A 22,608-nucleotide genomic window follows, 5' to 3' on the forward strand; every position below is an offset into this window, starting at 1 on the left:
TTCAATGGAAAATGTGGATCAGTGAATCTGGAATTTGTCCACCTCAGTTCTGTGAAGGAGGGAGGGGGGGTTAAAAATGGTTGGAGTGGTTCTGGAAGCTGTTTGAGCAAATTAATAAAACTATGCAGGAGTTCAAAGACAGTTGAGCAGCAGGAAATACATAATCACAAGGTGTTTGGACAGGCTGTGTCCTCAGCGCCTCTGATTGATAACAGATTCGTGAGATCTAGGAGTTCACCAGGTAAGGGGAAAAAATCTTTAAGATCTTTGTAGCTTTTGGTTTTTGTCTCTTTTTTTGGACTGTTGGTGTCTACCTGACTGCTTCTTCAGTTCAGTTGAGGGAGCTCATGTGTAGGACTAGCAGTGGCATGAACAGGGCATTTATTACCCAGGAAAAAAACAGAACCCTGAGGAGAACCAAACACCTAAGAGGGTATTTAGCATAACTTCATTCCCATTACAAGCTCCTAAGATAGCAGATACTGTACAAATACCCAGTTTTCCACTGGAATGTTTGCAGTGATCCCATTTTAACCGAACAAAGCCAAACAGCCATCTTCCTGTGAAAGGTAGCAAAAATACACATCAGATAGCTGGGACCCAGACCACTAATGTGCGGTGTGTGGTTGATGCACATCCTCAGTGTATGCACTGGGCTCCTCCAGTGGTCTGTCATGATTAGTGTGTTTAGCTCTTAAAGGCCGCCCTGCCTTCTGCCACAAACAACATCTTCTAAAGATGTGATCCACGATGAGCGGCGTCCAAAACAGAGACCTGAACAAACCCAAGACACTTTAACTGACTTGTTTACACGCTAAAAATACGTTGCTTTTGGGGGAAAATCCCAATACATTAAAAAACGCTTTCTGCCGGCAGTTTTGCTGTAGCGTGTGTGCTTCTGCCGGTTCACTCCAGGATAATTAAGATACAGAGCGAAACCGAGGAGGACTGGAGGGACTGGGCAGTCCGGTCCCGTCTGGTTCAGGGTCACGCTGTCGCTTTTCTGCTTCCACAGTGAAATGCACGAAAGACGCACGTCTGGTCTGTGGCGACCACAAGTTTTAGGGGAGCAAAACCTTCCGTTGTTCTTTTCTTGGTTCAGTCGGGGTCATCAGCTCTCACTCTTCTGGGATGAGAGTCGATACTTTGCTGATAAATCTCACAACAAAGACAGACGTCGCCTGCATAAAAAGCCTCGCGCTGTTTTTTTTCCCCTCCACGCTGCTGTTTGCGATGGTGTGAGCAGAGAGGGACGGCCGGTTCACGGAGCAGCCGAAAGAAATCACGAATAAAAGGGAGCAGAGAGTAAAAACTTATATCTGCTCCATATTCACAAAACGAGAATACTAACCATTAAACTCAGATAAATTTCACATGCACAAAAAGTACAATAAACATCAGCGTGTTCAATGCCAGAAGGAGGTTTGGATGGTTTTGTTTCACTGTGGAGATTGTTCCACAAACGGAATGAAATGTGATTTCAGAAAAGGTCCTACTAATCTAAAAACTGAAGAGCTGAAAAAGTGTGTGTGTGTGTGTGTGACAGAAGAGACATTAGTTACTACGACAGAAGACACCTTTTACCTTCAGGACTCCCAGGAGAAAGAGTAAATACAATTTGCATATCGATAACAGATATAGGTTCTTAAATTAAACCATGAAGCCATGACTAAATTGCTTTTTTGAGAATTCCCATGATTAAGCAAAAATACTATGTATTTGTTTATTAAATTAAAATCAAATAACATCCCATTTTTATTAGCTATGAAACCTAATGTTCCTAGATATTTGCCAGCATGCCCTAATGTTGGAGTTATTAGGTAGTTCATAAGTGTCACTAGCGCCAATGGAGGGAAAAATTACACCAGTCGTGTTGCTCAGATGTTTATTTATCATCATCACCAAGCAACAACAGTTTTATCAAACACATTTTACAGGAAGGCAAATGAAACAGTACAAGAAGATATAAATCTGATCATTGGATGGAAAATCCAGTCTTTATCAAAATAATTATTTAAAAAAAAAAATCCATTCACATAAATTAACAATAATAGACAAGTTACGGTCACCACTTTCATTGCTTTTTCAATGCAATAATTTATACATTACAAAACACACATTTTCATATCTCTCAGCGTGGTTAAGAGCAGAGTTTGTGCTGGAGAGCGTTACAGTACCGGGGTCATGGCTGTGGAGCCCGTTTGCTTATACATCTGGTGTTCCTGCTGCTGCCTTTGAACTCCCCTTGACCTTTCTCTGCCTCCGTCACCAGCATGCGGCCGTTGTGTGAGGGGTGAGCGGCCCGGAGGCTCAGAGCTGCAAGCTGAAACGCGAGCCGTGGCTCCAGGTCTCCCAGCGCCTGGATCAGCTGGCTGGAAAACACGCGCCGGAGGTGGAGGCCAGCGTCTCGAGTGCATAAACAAACAGAGCCTGAGGTTCGGTGTGATTAATTACAAACAACTTCCATGTATACACAAAGTGATATAACCAAAAGATTTGTTTCTTTGACTTTTCTTTGTTAAAAACGCTGATGTAGCCGTGAACGTCTGGTTAAACATTCAATGCATGTTTAAAAAAAAAAGTAATTGTGCAGTTTTGTTCTCTTTTAAAGTCCTTCATCACGGCAGTCAGACCACTGTAAATACAAAACGTTCATTTTCAGGCACACCAACAGTACCTCCAAGACATCCTTAAAGCTAAAAATCAGGTGCAACTGCAATAATCACTTTCTCAGAAGTGGATTCTTTCCACTGGGTGACGGAGACGATTTTAATGCAACGCAGTTAGACGAGACAGTTTTAATCAAAACCGACACAAGACACACAGAGGCAGCCATAATAAATGCTTTAAACACTTGGCTGACAAAGAAATAATACTGTGCAGGACAGAAAGAGGCCATGGAAGAGAAAGTTACATTTTTAAGCCTGTCCTCAGGCTTCTTGTAAACAGCAATTTAAATGTAATGTCGAACATCTGGGGAGGCTGCGGATCAAAAGGCAGAGAGGGAGCGGTGCTCGGCTTTTTGGGTTAGTTTTTTTTTACTCCGTACCATCCTGTTTGCAACAAAAAAAAGGAGGGGAAAAGCTACGACACTTCGCATGGCAGACTGATAACATAAAGTAAAAACATCCCTTTTAGGTCACCGTGGTCTTTTGCTCGACTTTATCGGCCTGGCCACGTGGGCGATTAGCGGCTTTGGGTTCAGCTGAGAACTTGTGCACGTTTCGGTGGACACACGGCTCAAAAAGAGAAAAATTCTTCAGCGGCTGATAGGATCCAAGGTTAAGAGGCGGACATGATGGACAAAGTTCTTCGCTTCGAAACGTGTTAAGCAGTCCCAAAGCAGAGCTCCGTTTACAGCCCAAATGGAAACTCCAGTCAAAATAGGAACAGTTCCTGTGCAGATGCATGCTATTTGAGTTCATCAATGCCAATGAGCTCACTGTGTTCTTAAGGCACATAATGTTACAAGGGACAAATCCTGAATTACACCGACTAAGAGCCTGCACTCGACAAAACATTCCTTCACAAATCTCTGTGATCATATGTTCCATTGTGCACAATCAGTGAGCAAACTGCTGAAAACAAAGGCACTTTGGAAAATATATTTGTAGCAATAAAAAGACTCAAAACAATAAGTTAACATTACAAAATATTTATGTTTTTTTTTTAAAAAAGGAATCCATCATTTGAATAGATTCAGAAAGACCAAAACATATTTTTTCCTCACAAGCCCACCTTCCTCCTTAAGCACCAGTTCTTTAAATATCACAGAGAGTTTCTTTGACTCCAACAAGTTTACTGAGAGAAATGTTTCTGCTTTGCAAAGGCAAATCGGAGCTAAAACTTTTGCAACAATGGCACTTTAACAGTCTTCACCTCAGCTATATGGGAGGACTTCTGGATGATGCAGCTGGTTGTCCCGGAGACGCTGTCCTTCCCCTGAGCCAAGTTGGTCAAGGCCATGGCAGCGTTGATCTCCTTCCAGTACGTCTCATCTTTGGCCTTCTGCGTCGCTGCGACGCCACCGTTGCCCCTGACGACCGGCACAACAAGCAAACGCGCACAGAGAGAACAAAACACAGATCGTTACAGCTCACGTTCAGCTGGTGGTTGGACACAGGTTATCTGGGGAGAGAAGGTCGACTTACTTGTCATGTTGACTTGATCCATGGTCTGTGGCTTCTGAAAGCAGAGAGAGAAAAGCTCAGTAGACTTCTCTGGGTCAGAACACCAGGACACTCTAGTAAAAGATTTTTAATCTCAAGTTTTTTTATCCTGGTTAAATAAAGGTTGATGATGAGAACCTGCATGTTCAGCAGATTAGTGGATGTGTGTGTGTGTGTGTGTGTGTGGTTTTTGACTTGTGTTTTGTTCTTTCAGTGGACACCGTGTCCTCAGCAAACATGTGCTGCTCTGGTTTCTGTCTTTATTTAAGATGCTGGAGGAAAAAAACACGTTTTAGCAAGAAGCTTTCAAGCGTAAAGGTGACTGATAGGATGGAGCTGAAAGATGTTTCTTATGACTCATAAAGTCCATGGATGTGATATTTAGTTGGAAAACAAATGGAGCCCAGCCAGCATAATTGAGTTGTCTGAAGAAATCAGATCGAAAAAGACAAAGCGAAACAGATCTGAGAGGGAATGAAAAGGCAGTGAGTGAGTCAGTGGGAGAAAGATGGCCGCCTGCTGGCTTTCCTCCCCCCTCCTCAATGGGACCAACCTCCATCTCATCTGTGAAACATTAGTGAGGAACAGCAAAGTCATTAAACAATGAAAGTAAAGTTGTCTTTATGGCAGCCAGAGTGTTTACTTCAGCTGTTTACTGAGAGTTCTTGGTGTTTTGAGACCTCAACCTGTCTTCTGTCTCGCGTCCAGCCTTCACTCAGATCTGGCCAGCAGTGAAAATGACAACACAAGCTTGAAGTTTCATGAGGCATTAAAAGACAGCAGAACATCTGGACCTTCTAGCTGTGCAGCCTCCAGGCGCTCTCCTTAAGTTCACTAAACATTTAAGAAGTTTGATCTTTACCAGCTAGAGATGACTGGATGAGCAGAAAATGTTCAAAAAAAGAAAATTATCTGAAAGTTTCTATTTAGTCCAAAGGTATTCAGAGTGTCAGACGTACAGCAGGTCGTCCTTTGTTCAGAACAAATCCCTCACACAGGGAAACCTCGTCTTCTACAACCTCACTCTGCTCATCCTGCATGTCAATCGGTCCTTTCTCCTGAGTAACATTTTCATCTTCACTGCATCTTTTCTTATGAATATAAAAGTCCAGCATCATGTGAAAGCCAAAACATTCAACTGCTCTGATTTTTACAGCTTTATCTTGGTCACCTCTCTTTGTGCTTTAAAAGCCTCCAGAGTTTCCAAATATCCTGATCCACTGATCTCATCTCTGCAGGCTCCACCAGCCTCAGACTCTCCATCTCCTCGCTGCTCTTCTGTCTGCTTCCCATGCAGTCTGAGCCATGATGACAGGACAAGGTCTGAGACGCTCTGGGCTGATATGGCCCTGATTAGGAAATGTTCCTCTAGTTTTCCGGTTCACTTTTGGATTCTTCCACAGAGAGGAGCCTGACCTCACTCACCACAGTTGTCTCCTTAGAAGAAGAGAAGGAATGTGTGAGAGGGAGATGAGGACGTGATAACCCAGAGTTACAAACCAATCAGTTTTAGTTCAGGTTGTAGTTTGTCAGAGATTTCCAACAATGTCCTCACATTCCTGTCTGTCCACAATTCCCTGCTGTGCCGTCTTTCAACAGCAGCATTGTACATAAACCCCATCTGATGTATCTGTCTATGATGATATGTATCAAACAGGCATCAAACCTTGGAATTAATAGCATGTGAGACCAGCGGGCAGGTGTGCACCTCCTCACATCCAGTTTTGTTACAGGTCAACTATAAACCTATAGCTTAAGCTGTTTTCACGGTCACTGTTACTGGTGTATAAAAAACCCTATTTAAAATAAACAAAAAACACTTTTTTTGGAAGTGGTGGTGGAAACATTTGCAAGGATGCGCAGTGTGATTGCCACTCGGTGCAGCACTGACAGTTGTGCATGGCGGCCAGGTGGAGAAGAAACAGAGCTAGGTGCCATTTTCACCAGGAGCTTTTATTACAGCTTTCTCTGAAACATTCCCAGGAATGATCAGCTCTTGTTGGTGGCAAATAAAACCCTCAGATTAGGGTGGAAAAAAAGCAGTAACCACAGGGAAACATTACTCACATTTGTAAGTGTTTACATGTGGACAAAAGCAGCCTTTTTTGGGGATCTGGAGGCCAAATGACATGTTTGTGCAGGACTTGCTGCATCATTATGTTGCCCTTGTTCACATTGGAACTCAGCTGCCCTCTGTGTGTCTTGACTGGGTTACACCTCTGCTCTCTGGTTGTGAAGCTCTCTTTTCCTCCATCCCGTGGGAACACAGAGGCTACCTATTGTTCTACAGCCGACTCGGCTTTTAAAATGGAAACAGTTTGTGTTTTCCACAGAGTCGGGCAGTGCAGCTCCCTGAGCAGGCGGACAGCTGTGTTCCTCACATCTCAACATCTGATGGTGTGTGTGAGCCTCAATGTGCTACAAAGTCCTGGTGTTCCGACCATTTAAAACCCCTCAGACTGAGAGAGCTTTTTATTCCTCTCTCTTCCAGTTCCATGTTGGGGAGCTGCCTACAAGTAAACTGTGTATAAAATGTGTCTGTGTTGATGTTTGGGAACCTTTCTCTGCAGCTTCACAGACAGCATGAACATGCTGGTCTCAGTCTGTGTCCATGAAGTGGCAGAAACACATCATCACATCTTCTTCCAGTGACAGAGATCCAACATCTGGTGTTTTTACTCCTGTTTCTCTGGGTTTTTATCCCAGAGAGACAGGAGTAAAACATGAACATGAAGCATTACGTCAAGGTCATACCAGGACTCTACTTCACCTCTGCCAACTCAGACACACCCTCTAACATCAAACTCTGTTGACAGTCTGTCTGAGATCCACTCCGGTAGTGATGCACCTTGTCTGCTGCTTGTGATGGTTGTTGCTTGCATTAGAGCGTTTAGCCCTAAAGAGTTGGCAAATCACTAAAAAGCAAACCAAATTGTTTCGTTGCCAAATCCGGAAACATTAGACGCAACGTTTAGTTTTTCACTGGAGCCAATCCATGATCTCCATTTGCTGCCACGTCTGACTGGTCTTTGTAGTCAGGAGTTCTGGCCGAGCCCACAACAACCAACTGGGACACAAATGGACTTTGAACCAATGAGAAACCAGCTACCAGGTTCACCACTTTTCCTTGTCCAATCACAACTTTGTTACAAAAATGTTCCTCTACAAACTAAATGTGAAGATTTTCTTTTAAAGATAAATAACAGAACCAAGTCTGGGCTTAAAGTTTTCGAGGAAAGGAACAGTGTGATGATTTTAGGAGTTTGTCTCACAATTGGTGGATTGCTGGTGTTAACTCCCACAAAAATGAATAATAATTTCATTTCACACTGGTTCAACTCCACTCACTGTAGTGTTGTGTCCTTGGGCAAAACACTTTATCTACCTTTGCTGTGTGGTGGCGTTCAGAAGGCCAGATGGTAGCTTCACCTCTGCAGACTGCCCCAGAGTAGTTGTGGCCACTATCTACTAGCTTGCAACCATCAGCATGTAGTTGGAAGTGCCTTGGTGTCCTTTGTACTTGATGAAGTGCTATACAAGTACAGGACATTAAACATTTCAGTAATCTTAAATCAGATTTATTTGGACATTGTGTCCTCTGTGTAGCTGATAGAACAGATTTATGTCAAATCTGTCACAGAAACACACATTTGTCTCTCACTATAGAACATAAAAACTCTTTACAAAAGAAGAATGCGTTCTCTAAAGAAATATCTGGAATTTCCAGCAAACAGGAGAAAAAAACTGCAGGAAATGATAAAAACTTGAGCTTGAAAACATTTCTCTCTCTCTGCAATTTTTCATTTGCTTTGTTCCTCAAAAATCAGATGTGGAATGAAAATTGTATTTTCTCAACTCTTAATGTAATTTGGATCAGATCTGATTTTCCCAGAAGGAGCTTGTCCCTTTTGAATGAATCGTTCCGTTTGACCCAACAAGCTTCTGTCACATGTAACAGAGTAATACTTGTGTAAATGTATCGGAGTCCAAGGAGGCCAAGAGGGACACGTCAGCAGCAAGAAATTATAATAACCAGAGATAAAACAGTCAGTATCTATTAAAGGCAGCAGCTCAGCCAGCTGAATTCAGCCCTTCTGGGATTTGTCTTGATAAAATCTGCTGGAGTGAAGCTTCAGCAGTGAAAACAGCCTGATGTTGGCTCAGGTCAAAGGGTTTTAATTGTTCCTGTTGGACTCATTGATTCATTTCAGATACACACACTCTGTCTGCTTCACACTCAGACAAGAAGAAACACTTTTGTCCAAAAGAGACACAATAACAGCAGCTCTTCCCTCCAACAATCCAGTTCAGATCCGGACCCTCCTTGTTCTGGTCGTGTTCAACACAAAAGGAAAATGTTACTATTGGATGTGAAGTCCACCTGAACAAAGACCCAGTGTTCTCAGCCGATACAAACACAGCTGACCTTGATTGGTTACATCTCAGAAAAGCTGCAGGAACTCCTGCAGCTTCCAGACGCTTTGGACTGCAAAGGTCCCACATTCAACTCTCAGTCTCAAGAAGCCTGTCGGACATTTTGCTCTGCTCTCTCATCTGGAGCCACAGCTGGAACAAAGACGGGACAAACAGCAGCCTGAAAGTCTTGTTGTGTCTGACCTGTTAGACCCTGGTTAGCTAGAGGTGAAGCCCCTCCCACCTCTCTGGACGGCCTCAGAGACAACCAGTGGTTCAGTGTGTGTGGGTTTGACAGTGTGCAGGTTACTGGATATGCTTGTGTGTTTCAGATGAACTGCACCTTGTTTAAATTTTACAAAATACTTCAAGGAGATCCTGAACAGCCTCTCCATTTCAGCAGCCATGAGGAGAAGATTCAGCAACACATCCAACATGTTCAATTAAAGGAAGCAGAGAGAAAGTTAGCAGGAGAGATATTAGAGATCCTGCAGAGGGACAGACAGCTGGACATAATGGACAAGCTGCAGGAATGAAAACAAACGTCCAGAAAGAAGACAAAGATCAGACATGAGGAATGTGGTGTGTGTTGGAGAGTTCCTGGAAGAGTCAGTGGTCTCCTTACCGGCTCGATAGACGAAGTGGGCCTCAGCTTCAGAGGACGATGGCGACAGCAGCTCGTCATCGAACTCGTTGGAGCTGAAGGAGCCAGAGTGGTTCCTCTTGCGAGCGTCCATGACAGCGTTGGCCACCATCACGTGCCGCAGAGAGTCGTTCAGGTAGCGGTGCAGCAGGCTGCTCTTGTACTTGGGTGGAGACACGTAGTCCTCGGCCTCCACTGCAGAACGCAGCCCTGGGTCCATGCCGATGGCCACACCCACCATGGGGGAGCCTTCCTTCTTGATGACGCTCTGGTACAAGGGCTTGGTGAGATCCTCAGGACCGCTCTGTGTCCTCTGAGGGTTGTCTCCATCTGCAACATCAGGACATGCTCACATGACTGTTCTGTTGGTGGAGGACAGGAAGTCTTCTCTACAACAAGAACCATCTCTTAAAACTTTAGCACAAACTTCTGTTGCCATGGTGATCTGTAGTATAAGATAAACATCATTTTTATTCAGGCTCTTGTCCCGACTCCTAACTGGGATCAGTTATCAACATAGAACAGTGGAAATGAACCTCAACTCTCCACAATAAGGAAAACTGTGTCTGAATTGATCTCTGTTGGTTTGTCTCTCAGGTCTGTTCTTCATTTTACTGATAGTGAAAACCTGAAGAGAATCTCGTCTTCAAGTCTCTCTCTCAACCTAAAGTAAGAGCTCAATCCACTCGTTGGGTTGTAGAACTCTCTATGGATAAAGAACATCTGTTGTTGGTCACATTGATGCAGAAACAGTACAGACTGCAGCATAAGGCCTGTATATACATATGGTGATGTAAACCAGTGGCACTGACTGGTTCCAGTCTCTCCATCTTCATCTGGGTCACTGCATTTAGGTCCCATCAGTTTTTTTGTGGTCATAAAGTCTCTAAAAACAATCAGTGGAAGTGCACATTGTAATGACTCATTTCCTCCATCAGATGTTGGACTCCAGGTTCAGTTATTGTCTCAGTTCTGTTCAGCCAGTCTGAAGGAAAACGGTTATTTGGAGCTAATCTTTCGTTCAAACAGCAGAACCAGGAAACTCCAGCCTGCTGCTCCTGCCCACATGTTGGCATCGCCTCCAGAACAAAAAGCCCAGTTCAGACTTCAGACCCAAAACCAAACTGTAATGAATGCTGGTTCTATCGCAACCTTCGTCCCCTGCAGCATTACATCCTTCCCAGAATGCTTTGCAGCTGAGGAGACTGAATTAAAGCCCAGCTTCTCACCTGATGAAAGAAACAGGAGGAAGATAAAACTCTGATGAAAACCCAGAGATTCTCTGGCAGCAGGAAAATCAGAGACACTTCACTTCAGTTTCTGTCGCTGCCAGGACTGCAGTTCTGTCGTTTGGCCGGGTTAGATGTCTGGTTCAGCCTGGTCCAAATTAAGATGAGCACTTCCGATAATCAGAACCACATGGTTCTTCCAGCATCTCCTCTGTCACCAAACAATCTGACCTTTTGATTTAATCCAATAAAAATATTAAACTGTTCTACTGATCAGAACATCAGGTCTGCTCTGGACTCCAAGCAGAAAACAGGTTTTACTTTAGCCTGGATTTGCTGCTGCAGCTCCAGAACCAGCTGGACCGTTTCAGGACAGTAAGAGGAATGAAGACACGGTCAGCAGGGTCAGATCTGCTCCCAGAAATAGTCTCTGGAACAAAAGCATAGGCTTCAGAACATAATGGAGGGCCTTTCAGCACACGGGCCAGCAGTGGGAGCGGGCTGCGGATCGCTCCAGAACCAGAATATGACAGGGAGACGAGTCAGGGAGATATACGGAGCCTCTGGTGGTGCAGCGGCCTGCGGCACACACAACACAAACACCATGCACACATTCCTCTGGGAGCCACACGCTCAGCTTCTCCTCCTCACACACTGAGAGAGAGATTACTGACACCACAGAACTCTGAACTTTCTGTTCATTCACTGCAGGACGACTGAACTTTGACTTTCTTACGCTTCCTCACCAAAACGGGCCGGACCTTCCCATGAGAGCCAGCGTGTGTTTGCAAATTTGTCAGCTCCACTGACTGATAGAAGGAGAACATGCAATGTTCTGGTTCTGAGCTCAGAAGATCATATCCAAGTGTTTGTGCAGTTTGGACAGTTTGTCCTCAGAGCAGCAGGTGAGGCGTACCTTGGGAGCAGCTGTCGTCGCTGCTGACGCTCAGCCTCTCTGCGTTGCCCTGAACGTATTTGTTGTAGAGTTTGATCCGGAGCGCCCAGCTCAGGTCCGGCTGCCTCACCGTGTTCTTCAGGCGTCTCCTGGCGTTGGCGAACCAGTTGGACACCTGAGAGGGACGAAGGAGGAAGGGGACACACACAGCAAACAGGAAGACGTGTTAATGTCAAGAGTCCACACTCGTCCACATCCACAGCCAGACTAAACGTGTCGTCCTCAGTGGAGACGTCGCCTCGCTGCAGAGACAGAGTCCAGCTGCAGATCAGCTGCAGCTCTCTGATCAGAGCTGAGAGGAACATCCCAGACGTTCTGCAGGAAAACTGAAGCCTCTCAGCTTTTTACTGTGTACAAAGAATCGGCTGACGGCCAGTGAACGCATCATTTCATGATCTAATGCTCTGACTGAGACACACGTCCCCATCCTGCTTATTCTGGACACGTCCAGACTCCCTCCAATAAGACGTTTTTTCCATCTCTGTCTTTAAGATCCAATAAAAAAGACACTTGAGCCGCTGCTCTTTCTTCCACTGGGAGTGGAGACCATTAGATGTTCTACTGGAATAACTTTTCATGCTCAGTAGATTTCAAGCTGCTTATGAACGGCCGGGGACGGCGGCCTCATGCTGGACTACTTAGTTTTCACGTCCTCTCCTTCAGGATCACATTTCTCATTAACTAGGACCGTCCCACTGTCTTCAGTCTGCAGCCCAGCAGGACTTGGAGGGGAAGGGACGGTGTCCTCATGAGGACGGGAGGTCCCAGAGGAGACGGCGTGTTACCACGGAGATGGAGTTCAGGAACCATGGAGACGGCACCGGATCATCGGCTCCATCTCACAACATCGACATGGAACAAAGCTAACTGCTGCGCTACAACATGACAGATTTAGCTGCTGTTTAACACCTGCTGCCAGGTCGGCCTCTCCAGGGAAAAACACACAGGAAGTGATGCGTTCAACGCCACTGGCAGCCTTAACAGCGGTCTGTCTGGACTAAACAGTGGAAGAACTGGGCTGTCCTCAGCAGCAATCAGTGGAAAGACAGAAAGACGTCATGGTCACATCTGAGTTTATGTTCACACTTTGGGACAAAACGATCACTTATTCAGTCCAGAAATATTTTCAAAGACTGAGAGGTTAAAGATTTATAACTATCTGTTTTCATATTCCTAATTGGCAAAAACAAGATTTTTTATCCTTCAGCAACTGAAAATAGAGAAAATAGAGAAAATAGAGAAAATAGAGAACCAGGTTCTTCAAAAGAGAACAGAAATTTAGATCAAGAACTGATTTGCATCAAACCATTTTTCCAAAATAAATATTTCTATAAATGATCACTTCAATAAAACTGGAAATTATTTTATGACTGACTTTAAATCAGAAAATAGAAAAATAAATCAATAAATAATCAGATAATAATGATTTTACTATAATACATTTGAATTTTGTTATTTATAGATTTCTTATTTTAATACATTTAAAACTTTTACCTAAATATGATTCATTATTTCAGCCATTATTTTACCAGAATGTTCCTTGAGAGAAAATCTCGTTTATTAATTTCTAGATGAATTTATCAATATTTAATATTGTATTTAAATATTTATCTCATTTGATGTCAGGTTGTTGCACTTTTGACCCTCAAATTCTCCACCTTTAACCTCTGACCCCACTAATGATATTTACACTCAAACACAGTGTGTGTGAGGTGTGTCAGTGTGTGTTTGGGTCACAGCGTCCAACATCAAGCGCTCCCAGAAATGAGAAGCAGATTAAGTACAGAGTGACCATGTGAGGAAAACGCTGCTACACACACCCATACACACACACACACACACACACACACACACACACACACACACACACAGCTGCACTCAGTGCTGGGTGTTCCTCTCAGCAGTCAGGTTGTCAGATAAGTTCAGATGTTCACTCTAAACTTGGAGCATCAGCAGTTTCTAACTGTTCTGCTCTGAACATCTCACTGGTTTCTCCAGACGTCATAAAGATCAAAGCAGCAGAAATATTCCTGACTCAAATCTTTATCAGAAATTACATTTTTCTGGAGCTTTTTAATGCAGCAGAGCAGGTTTACATATTGAGACGTAGGAATATTTCAGGAATATCTCAAGAAAATCATTTGTGAATCATTTCCAAACAGGTAAACATCTGTTCTCTGCAGAGTTTCTGAAACCAAAATGTTAAGCAGGACAAATTTATTATTATTATTTAACAAAACCTATTTAGTTCTGACACTTTTAGACTCTCTGGGACATGAGATGAAGCTGAGCTGCAGCTTTTGGAAGAAAGTGGAAGAAACAAATCAAAGCCTGAGACGCTCAGCAGAGAGAGGAGAAGCTGCAGGAGGATCTGGAAGGCAGAGGAAACAAAACTTCACTCCTGCTCAGCTGCTGCTAAACATTCAGGAACAGTAAAAGCTGAACATCTAAACTCCAGCAGCCTGATCACTCTCCTGTCTATGTGACTTTTCTTTGTCTCCTCCTGGAATCAGAGCAGAAGAAAGCGTCTCACCTGGACCAGAGTCATCTGCGAGCCGAGCGCCAGCAGGATTTTCTCCGTCTTGGTCGGGTACGGGTTGTCTCTGTGCTTGTAGAGCCACTGCTTGAGCGGCCGCGCCATGTCCTGCAGGGCCTGGCGCTTGTGTCGCACTTTGCTGCCGCTGGGACGACCCCTGTGCGCCAGCAGGGACAGCATTTAGACGCAGGCAAACAACCGGACACACCCCAGGGCTTCAGCATGCAGATGTCAGAAATTCACGCCGCGTCTAAAATGTCGGCAGATGAATCAGAGAAACGTCCTGAACCCACAGGAGGAACACCTGAACCTGCAGATGTCAGTATGGTGCTGCTCTCCACTTCTCCTTTAGCTCCCAAAACGGCTCCACTGGCTGCAGATGGAACCATTTTAGTCGGACCTCAAAGCGGGCCCGAGGTTCTGGTTCTCCAAATATTTTCCTTGTAATCTGGATCAGCCTGAACATCGTGGAGCGCATTTCACTCTGACCTTTGACCCCAGAGCTCTGTTAGAGAACATTCTTTCACCTGATCCTGAATGTTTCTGCAGCTTCCTTTTCCAGACAATGTCAGATCCTTTCAGCTCTTCATGTGGTGAACCAGAACACATAGCTAAAGGTGGATTCATTTATTGGAAACAGATGTAGAGTTGGGGAAGCGGTTTGACGATGCATCAATTGTTATGAATTTAATAGTTATCTTTTAAGCAAAAGTTCCACCTGTTTACCTCCACAGGACATCTGTGTGTGTGCACACAGATCTACTATTTGCCCTCTCCAGCAGTACATGTATCTGTCTGTCATATTTCATCTGTGTTCAGCTCCAGTCATCGGCTCCATGAAACAAACATGGAGGATAAAGCGTCTGCTTCCTGTCAATCAGTGGATGATAAACTGGGGGTTGGAGGCTCTGAAAGTGTTCATGGTGTTCCTGTTGGTGTCACCATGAACACTTTCAGAGTGACACTAACAGGAGCCCCATACATGATGAGCATCTGATAACCGAATAAGTTTCTGTTGACTATTGTGGCAAATTCACCACATTAAACCACAACGCGGCCAATGTATACCACTAATGACTGTTGACGTAGGAGGCAAGCTGTCGCCATCTAGTGGAGGGAGTTATGCCCAAATATGCATTATTTCGCATAAATTCAAATTCATTTGTGTTCTTTAGGTTCCCCTGTGATGGACTGGCCGCCTGTCCAGGGTGTACCCAGTTTCTCACCCACTGACCGCTGACCTCATTGGTGTCAGCCCTCATGACACCAATGAGGATGAGAGTAAAATGGACGGATTCATTGCTGGGTTCTTTTGATGGATCTGAACTTAATGGAATTTAGCTTGACAAAAGAGAAATGTATTTTGTATAAAACTGTAAAAAAAATAAAATAATAAAATCAGGGCAGTGAGATAGAAAGTGTTGATGTGACACTTTGTTCAGTCTTAAATGATTCAGTTTTAAAAACATTTCATGTGATTAATAATTCTTTAATTATTTAAATTTAAATGAGGCTAAAAAATACAATAATAATAAAGAAGTTATGTGAAGTTACAGCTTCAAGCAGTACATTTTGATTTGATTTGAAACAGATTTTTTTTTCTTTTCGAGGTCCACTCAGGACTCGGCTAGATTCTTTTTTTTCCAGATCAGCTTCATCGTATTTGACATTTTGAATAATCCGTTTTTTTATTTGAATATTTTTATGCATTTTACATGTCTTATTTGGACATAATAACAAAGGGTTCATCCATTTTATTTTCATCACGTTGGATGTGGCGCTTCATATATTACATACTTCAAGGAACAAATTGTATTTGGCCAGATGTGAAAAATGCTAAACTTTATTTGTAAATAAATAAAAGTGTTTTGTGAAGAGATGGCAAATATGTGCATCGTGAAATCATTGAATATTGAGTTAAGAGATTGATTGATTAATTAATTGAATAGTCTTTAGGTGTAGCTTTAAATTGTGTCTTTGGAACAAGGAGCTACAGAACAAGTATGAGCTTTTTGATTCTAACCTGAAATGTAATTATTAAATCAGCAGGATTTGAAGAAGTAGTGATGGTTCATTATCTGATTTGTTAGATTGTTCAACATCACAACCCCAGGAAGAAAATATCGAGGAATTAAAGAAAGCACCAATAAGTAGAAATCCGAACGGAGACGCTTTTAAAATCATTTTTAGCCAAATTTTGAGCAAATGCGTATTTACGCACGACAATATCAGCTGCTTCTTGATTCTCACCTTAATTCTGATCACAGTTTAATGGTCATTAGATCAGCAGCAGTCTAGAAAAAGGTTTATTGTCGGATCTGTCAGATTGTTCTACATCACAACCTGAGGACGAAAATATTTAGAAACTACAGGAGTCTGAACGGAAACGCTTTTAAAATCATTTTTAGCCAAATTTGGAGCAAATGCGTATTTACGCACGACAACAGAAACACTTCCATCATGTTCATGAATTGATTTATAGTTTTTCAATTAAAAACTCTGCTGCTGGACTTTATATTTATATGGGTTTAAAATCTAAACCCATATCAGTCTTTAAATCTCCAGTTTAAATGTTTCATTTGCTGCGCTTATTGTCGCAAAACCCGAAGATTTAATCCCGGAGATTTTTCCCCGTTTCTCGCTCAGCTAACGAGTGACCAGCAGGTTGACCAGCAGGTTGACCAGGCTGTCAGATATTCCCCTCCGTGGGTTCCTTCATCCACTACAGCCGACCCACATCCACGCATGCTGAGCAGCAGCCTCTACCAGAACAGAGAGCCTCACATACCCGCTCCGCCTGTGTCTGGCCGCCTGGCTGTCTCTGATGGCCGGGCTGCTGCAGAGGAGATCTGGATGTTGACCGTCGATGACCTCCAGGTAATTTCTGCTGCTCATTTCCACTTCCTTCGCCTTCTCCTCAAACAGGACCTGACTGCTCAGCTTGTTAAACACAACGGTGTTCATCTTTGGCTGCTCGGTCCGCAGATCTCTCTGCTGCGCTCGAATCCAAAAGGTTCGTGGAGGAAAACTGTCCCCGCGTCTCTCCTGCGGAAGAATAGATCACATTTAGTTTGAGGATCATATGAACTAAATCCTTCATCTAAACTCCTCCACATGCAGCAGCTTCAGAGTTAAAGGCGAGCGGAGCCGCGGCGCTCTGACTCCACTTCTGTGTCTCTTTGGAAACAATCACAACCTGTTTGCTTCATTCAGTCTCCTCCCGCTTCTAATGCGGAGAGGCGCTTCTTTCTGCGCACTTTCATTGCGCATTAATTAGCACAATCAGCTAAGAAATAAATCCGGGATGAGTCGGTGCGGACAGCGGAACAGTTTCTGGTTCTAGATCCACTTTCCTGCTGCGCTGTGGGGGGAAAAACACAACCCACGAAGAGACACGCAGACTGTGGATGGTGAGAATCTCATTTATTCTGCAGGAATAAATTCATGTGAATTCTGTTAAAGCGACTCTAAACTACAGTGTGAAGCAGATCAACCGACTTCCTGCTTCAGAAACGACCTGCTCTTTCTCTCTCTCTGCAGCTTCATCGCTGTTATCAGCTGATTTGTCTCGGACGCGGATCCAGCAGCAGCAGCAGCAGCAGCAGCAGCAGCTTCGTGGAAAACAGCTGGAATATTTCCTTGACATCGACTAAAGTGATGCTGGCAGTAATGTGACTGATTCAAGTTGGGTTGAAGCAGCTGGAGCTGCGCCTTCAGAACATCTGGACCTTTCATTCAACCAGTGAGTGGATCTGTGGCAGTTACCTTCCCCGGCTCCCTCCTGCGTCTCTCGGCTGTGCTGAACAATAATCCCGCTCCCAGCCGCCCATGCCCCGCTCACATGTTCCCCGCCTGAGTTTCTGAGCTCCAACCACACGGACCGCCGTCTCCTCCTCTGGTTTTATCCGGCGGCCCGGGACTCTGAATATCTGCGCCTGCTCATGTTTCCTTGCACAGAGGCTGAGCCTACGAACATCCTGCTGCTGCTTTAGGCCGGTTCAGGGGCCGCGGCCCCCAGAGGGAAGGAGAGGGAGGCGGGCATGAGTCTGAAAGAAGCAGGCTGTCTGTCTGAGCCACTGAGGATTAGAGACCCAATGGACAAATAATGTCTGTTTAGGAGCTGCTGCTGCTGCTGATGATGGATTTTAATTTATTATGTCAAAAAGCTTGAATAGATTTTAGCTGCTAAAGATTCATGGTTTGATTTGATTGGCCAGGAAGCTGAAGGACAGAGCAACTTCAAACTTTCACTGATGAAAAAGATAAAACAGCAGCTGTAACTGAATAACTTGGAACTTGTTCCTGTTTATGTTAGCTAGCATTAGCATTGTGGCACAGCCAGCTGCTACAGCAGGTTAGAAAAGTTAGAGTTTAAAACTAAATTTCTCTCAATCAAATCCAGTTTCAGTGAAAATAGTAAGTTTGTTCAGTAGCCGTCATTATCAATGTTGCTGAGGATGTTGATCATTGCTGATCCTAATCACTAATAATGATCAGGATTGTTATTCTGATCATTATTAGTGATCATCAGGATAATTGTATTTGTTTAATTATATCCATAAACAAAGTTAGACAGCTGGACCATCTGCATCTGCCTAAAGCTGAAGTTAGCATCTCTGCTCTCTGCTACTTCAGTGAAATCCAGACAAATAGAAGAAACAGTTGGACTATAAATAGCCATGCCACAACTGATTCCTCCTGTCACATTATGTGCCCATGACTCAAAGGTTCTGAGGTTCTCAGCTGTGGGTTCCTTTGGGGTTTATCCAGAGTAGTTATTCCAGGGATGTGACTAACCATCTGAAGTGTTCAGCCTCTGTGTAATTATTGTTTATTTGTGCTTATTTTCATTTAAAGGGGGGAACTGACTTTTACTAAGAGTTTGTGAAAACATGCAATGATTGACCCAGTCATGTAATGGGGTTAATTAAGGTCAGGAAGGGTTTATTTGCTCAGGTTTTCCACAATATTGTAGCTTTGCCTTCTGGCCTGAGGTGAACTTCTGTTGCCTCCTCTCACATTATTGCTGTTATCCAAACCTGTGGCTCAGCAGCAACCTGCTGCAGCTTCTCTTGAATCTTAATCCAGCCTCTCCAAAGCTTCAGCTTTTCCACCCTGCACCTCAGACTGCTGCCTGTCTGTCGCCCTCTGTGGTTGAATAAAACCATTCAACAGGTAGACCAACATTAATCATGATCTCCCAACTCAAAGGGATCAGTGACGGGGAGTCTGCAGGCGATCCTGATTCACAGTTCTGTTTCATCTCAGACTGGACTCCAGGAATTACACTGGCATCTGCTTTCTTTGGTATCCATTCAATGGCTGCTGGGGTTGGACAAGTAATGAGTTTTGAGGCCTGGCACCAGAGTTCTGATGTCAGAGACAGTGGATATCTGCTGAGGAGCTTTGCAGAGACCCAAGATGCTCTGCAGCTTCACATATTGCAACAGGAACTCTTTACCAAATCCTCTTCTAACGAATGACATACTTCGTTATGACACAATTGTTGCCTTTAAAACTAAAGGCAACAATTAAAAATGAACCAAAATAACAGCTTACAAAGGCACAGATTTCCTCAGTTACGCTTCTATTCTCTGTACTTTCCCATCTGTTCACAGTCCAACTTGGAGTTTTTTAAGGACTTTTTTGGTTCTTTTGTCCTTTATTGACAAGCCACAGACCAATTCATTGGGTAAATCATCGAACTTTGGGAAGTGTCACTCAAAGGAAAATGATCGTCCTCATGAATATTGATTGAATATTGATATATGAGTTTTTATTGCAAATGATTTTATGCATGATTTTCACAAGGCAAAAGCTGTCCAAACCACCCTGGCACTACAGAAAAAGTAATTTCCTTTACAGCGACAAGAACAAGAAACATCAAGTGTTTGTGATAACTTATAATAACACTTTATCATCAACACTGAGGAATTTTGGCCGACTCTTCTGTGCAGAAATGACGTCTTAACCATCATGAGGACAGCGATGTCGTCGTGGAACCATCATCTGACATACAAGCGTTTTGGGAGTGATGTTAATTCAACCATGTTTAAGAGTGGTTGAATGTGAACGGCACATTTCAGGTCACACTAGAGCATCTGAATGTTTATGTCTGACTTTCCTTCAGCTGATTTATTACAGTTCAGTTACAAACTGTTTCTTATTTCTTCCATTTGGTTTTTATGTTTTTTGTTGTACATTTCCAACTTCCAAATCATGGTGTTGACAGTTTTCTGTCGTCTTCTTTAGTCTTTGTGTGTTTTCAGTTTTACAAGCTGACTGGAAACAACCAACATGTTCTTGGTGCAAATCCTTCCTGAAGTGGTGATTTAAAATCCTTTGAGCTGACAGACGTCTCGTGGGGATCATCAGTCTTTATTCATCACTGAGTGATTCCATCATTTCTTTCTGCTGTATTTCATCTGACTGGTTGTTTTGTCCATAATTCATCCTGATGGCAAACAGAAGCTGAGCTATTGGGCCACATTAAGTATGACAGTGTGATGTCATATGTTGCTATTTCTACCTCAGGGTGTTTAGCAGACATTGGACAGTCTGATGAATCAGAACCTAGAACATCATAACAGAACCAGCTTCTCCAGAGCTGATGTACCCTGAACGTCAAGCTAGCTGCTTTGTTTCCAGGTAAACGCCACATTTTAGCTCCACAGGTTGGCGTCACTTTGTTCAGAGTTGAAAAATCTGTAAGACTTTTTCCTGACAACACTTCAAGTAGCAGTAACCATCCATCTTGTTCTATTGATTGTGTGATTTTTCCCTCCGAGTTTCTGTCTTCACCAGTTTGTGTTGTTTCATGTGAAGTTCCATCTTCACACGTAACCAGCGATCTCAGCCACTCTTCCCTCATCATGCTCTTCCAGTGACCCCAGCAAGCAGCTGCTGCTGCTTAGACATCAAAGAGCGATGAAGATCTCCAGACGCATATTTTCTATGTTTTACTAATTTTTTGTTCTTGCATGCAGCAGATATTGATAAAAATCCCTTTAGACTTTGTGGCAGCGATTGAGGTGGAGAGCCCAGCATCTCGGTCCAGGACAGCAGAGGAGGATCGATGATTGAAGCCAACAGTTTGCTATGGAGGGCCTGTGGAGCCCGACCCAGACAGTTTCTAATAAACAGAACCAGAAGACGAGCCCAGATCAGCAGCAATGATAACCACTCACACATCCCAAGAAATATAATGTCTGTAAGCTGGAAGAACAGAAAGAGATGAAATTAGTGAAGGAATCTGCAACAGGAACAAAAAGAACAAGTTTAAGAAAAAAGCTGAGCAACTTTTCTGTTGTTCTCTAACTCACTGGGATTTTTGTAGCTGCTGCTGACTGAAAGCATTAGTGTGTAAAGATGATTCCTGAAACCAAAAGGAGTTAAAATTTTACTGACAGAAAAAATGAGCTGCTTTCTAAAATAGATTTGACCGTTTCTAATAAACGTTCAAACTAAAAATGGAATCAGTGAGAGGAAGCTGTGGAAGTACAACACACTGCTGTTCTACAGATATTTCTTCTCCACTGAAGCTAACAAAATGACATTGATGACCTGTTACTATTGAATGCTATTTAGAGAGTGTTTGTGCAGACTCAGTGTGTTCAACAGAACCAAAGTGTTTTCTTGCATTTATCTAAACGCTGCATTGAAGCTTTGGGTCTGTTCATATAAGTACACATGGATATAAACTACTGCAGCAGACTGAGCTCCCAGAAGCAGATGTGGCTGTTTAAATATTGTGGTCTCCTCTGAATCACTTAACAAAAGCAGAGACGGGGGCTCCAAAGTGTTTCACTTTTAAAACACATTTGGCAAAAGAAGCATCAAAAATAATCTTTATTTTGATCATCATAGCTTCCAGGTGTCGAGTGTATGAGAGCAAGAGAAGGGTTTGTTTGCGTTAACTTGTGATGATGTCATTGATAGAAACAAGAAAGTCAGAATCAAAGTTTTCTGTAAACAGAAGCAAGAGGTTAAATAAAAGCACTCTCATCAACACAGGCTGACTTTTCATCTGAGTCTCCTCTCAGATTATCTGATGGAGCAGATCTGAAACACTTTGAGCTTTTTGCAACATTTTCCTCTTTCATAAAAAAAGCCATTTAAAAACGTGTGTAGTAAGTTTTCTATAGGACACATGATAATGTCAATATTTTTTTATCTGAAGAAAATGGCTGTAACCATAGCAACGGCAGCATCAATGGGAGGTAAAGACTTAAAGGAGCAAAGAAAGGCAGAGGATCTTCTGATTGATAACAAATGTGTTAAAAAAAACTTTGGTTAAACTGCAGATGAAGCAGGATACTCAGGGAAAAACTGGAAGGATTTTATTCTAAATGCTGATCTCTGACAGACGGTAGCAAGAACCTTCACTGTTTGGTCCATGTGGTTCAGAGTGATTTGGATCTTTTTTTAAGAGCAGAGGACGTCCAAAGAGTTAAATTCACAAACATGCTTTAAAAATGTCCCTGCAGAAAGAGACTCATTTCATTGTGTCGTCAGCTTGTCTGTGTCCAACAATCTGAGCTGCAACTTAAACATTATTTTCTGGATAAATTCTGTCTGATCTCCACCAGCTGATCAGGGTTTCTACATGAACTCTCTACATTAATGAGGATAACCAACAGACTGAGGGACAGAGAGAAAACATT

The 22,608-nt window shown here is 43.2% G+C and overlaps 1 protein-coding gene across 2 annotated transcripts; it reads right to left on the reverse strand.

Moving 5' to 3' along the window:
* Positions 1-1,885: 1,885 nt before the first annotated feature.
* LOC111606272 (homeobox protein Mohawk-like) lies at positions 1,886-21,901 on the reverse strand. 2 transcript variants are annotated; one of them, XM_023326712.1, is made up of 7 exons: positions 17,711-21,901; positions 16,734-16,990; positions 13,943-14,102; positions 11,371-11,524; positions 9,208-9,555; positions 4,152-4,185; positions 1,886-4,036 (listed from the first exon to the last, which is right to left on the reverse strand). In XM_023326712.1, the coding sequence occupies exons 2-7, from the start codon at positions 16,907-16,909 to the stop codon at positions 3,841-3,843; spliced, it is 1,068 nt and encodes a 355-aa protein (XP_023182480.1). In that variant the 5' UTR covers positions 16,910-16,990; positions 17,711-21,901; the 3' UTR covers positions 1,886-3,840. The 2 variants fall into 2 exon arrangements, with proteins under 2 accessions (XP_023182480.1, XP_023182481.1); XM_023326713.1 differs by lacking the exon at positions 17,711-21,901 and having other exon boundaries at positions 16,734-17,090.
* Between the last annotated feature and the right edge of the window lie 707 nt (positions 21,902-22,608).

This window comes from Xiphophorus maculatus, chromosome 21 (assembly GCF_002775205.1).
Source record: "Xiphophorus maculatus strain JP 163 A chromosome 21, X_maculatus-5.0-male, whole genome shotgun sequence".
NCBI classification, from domain to species: Eukaryota; Metazoa; Chordata; class Actinopteri; order Cyprinodontiformes; family Poeciliidae; genus Xiphophorus; species Xiphophorus maculatus.

Coding starts and splice junctions, on each gene's coding strand:
- LOC111606272 (XM_023326712.1), bottom strand. CDS start 16,909: ATGAACACCGTTGTGTTTAACAAGCTGAGCAGTCAGGTCCTGTTTGAG. Junction 9,556..11,370: donor CGACGACAGCTGCTCCCAAG/GTACGCCTCACC, acceptor CTGATGTTGCAG/ATGGAGACAACCCTCAGAGG. Junction 4,186..9,207: donor CCACTTCGTCTATCGAGCCG/GTAAGGAGACCA, acceptor CTCTGCTTTCAG/AAGCCACAGACCATGGATCA.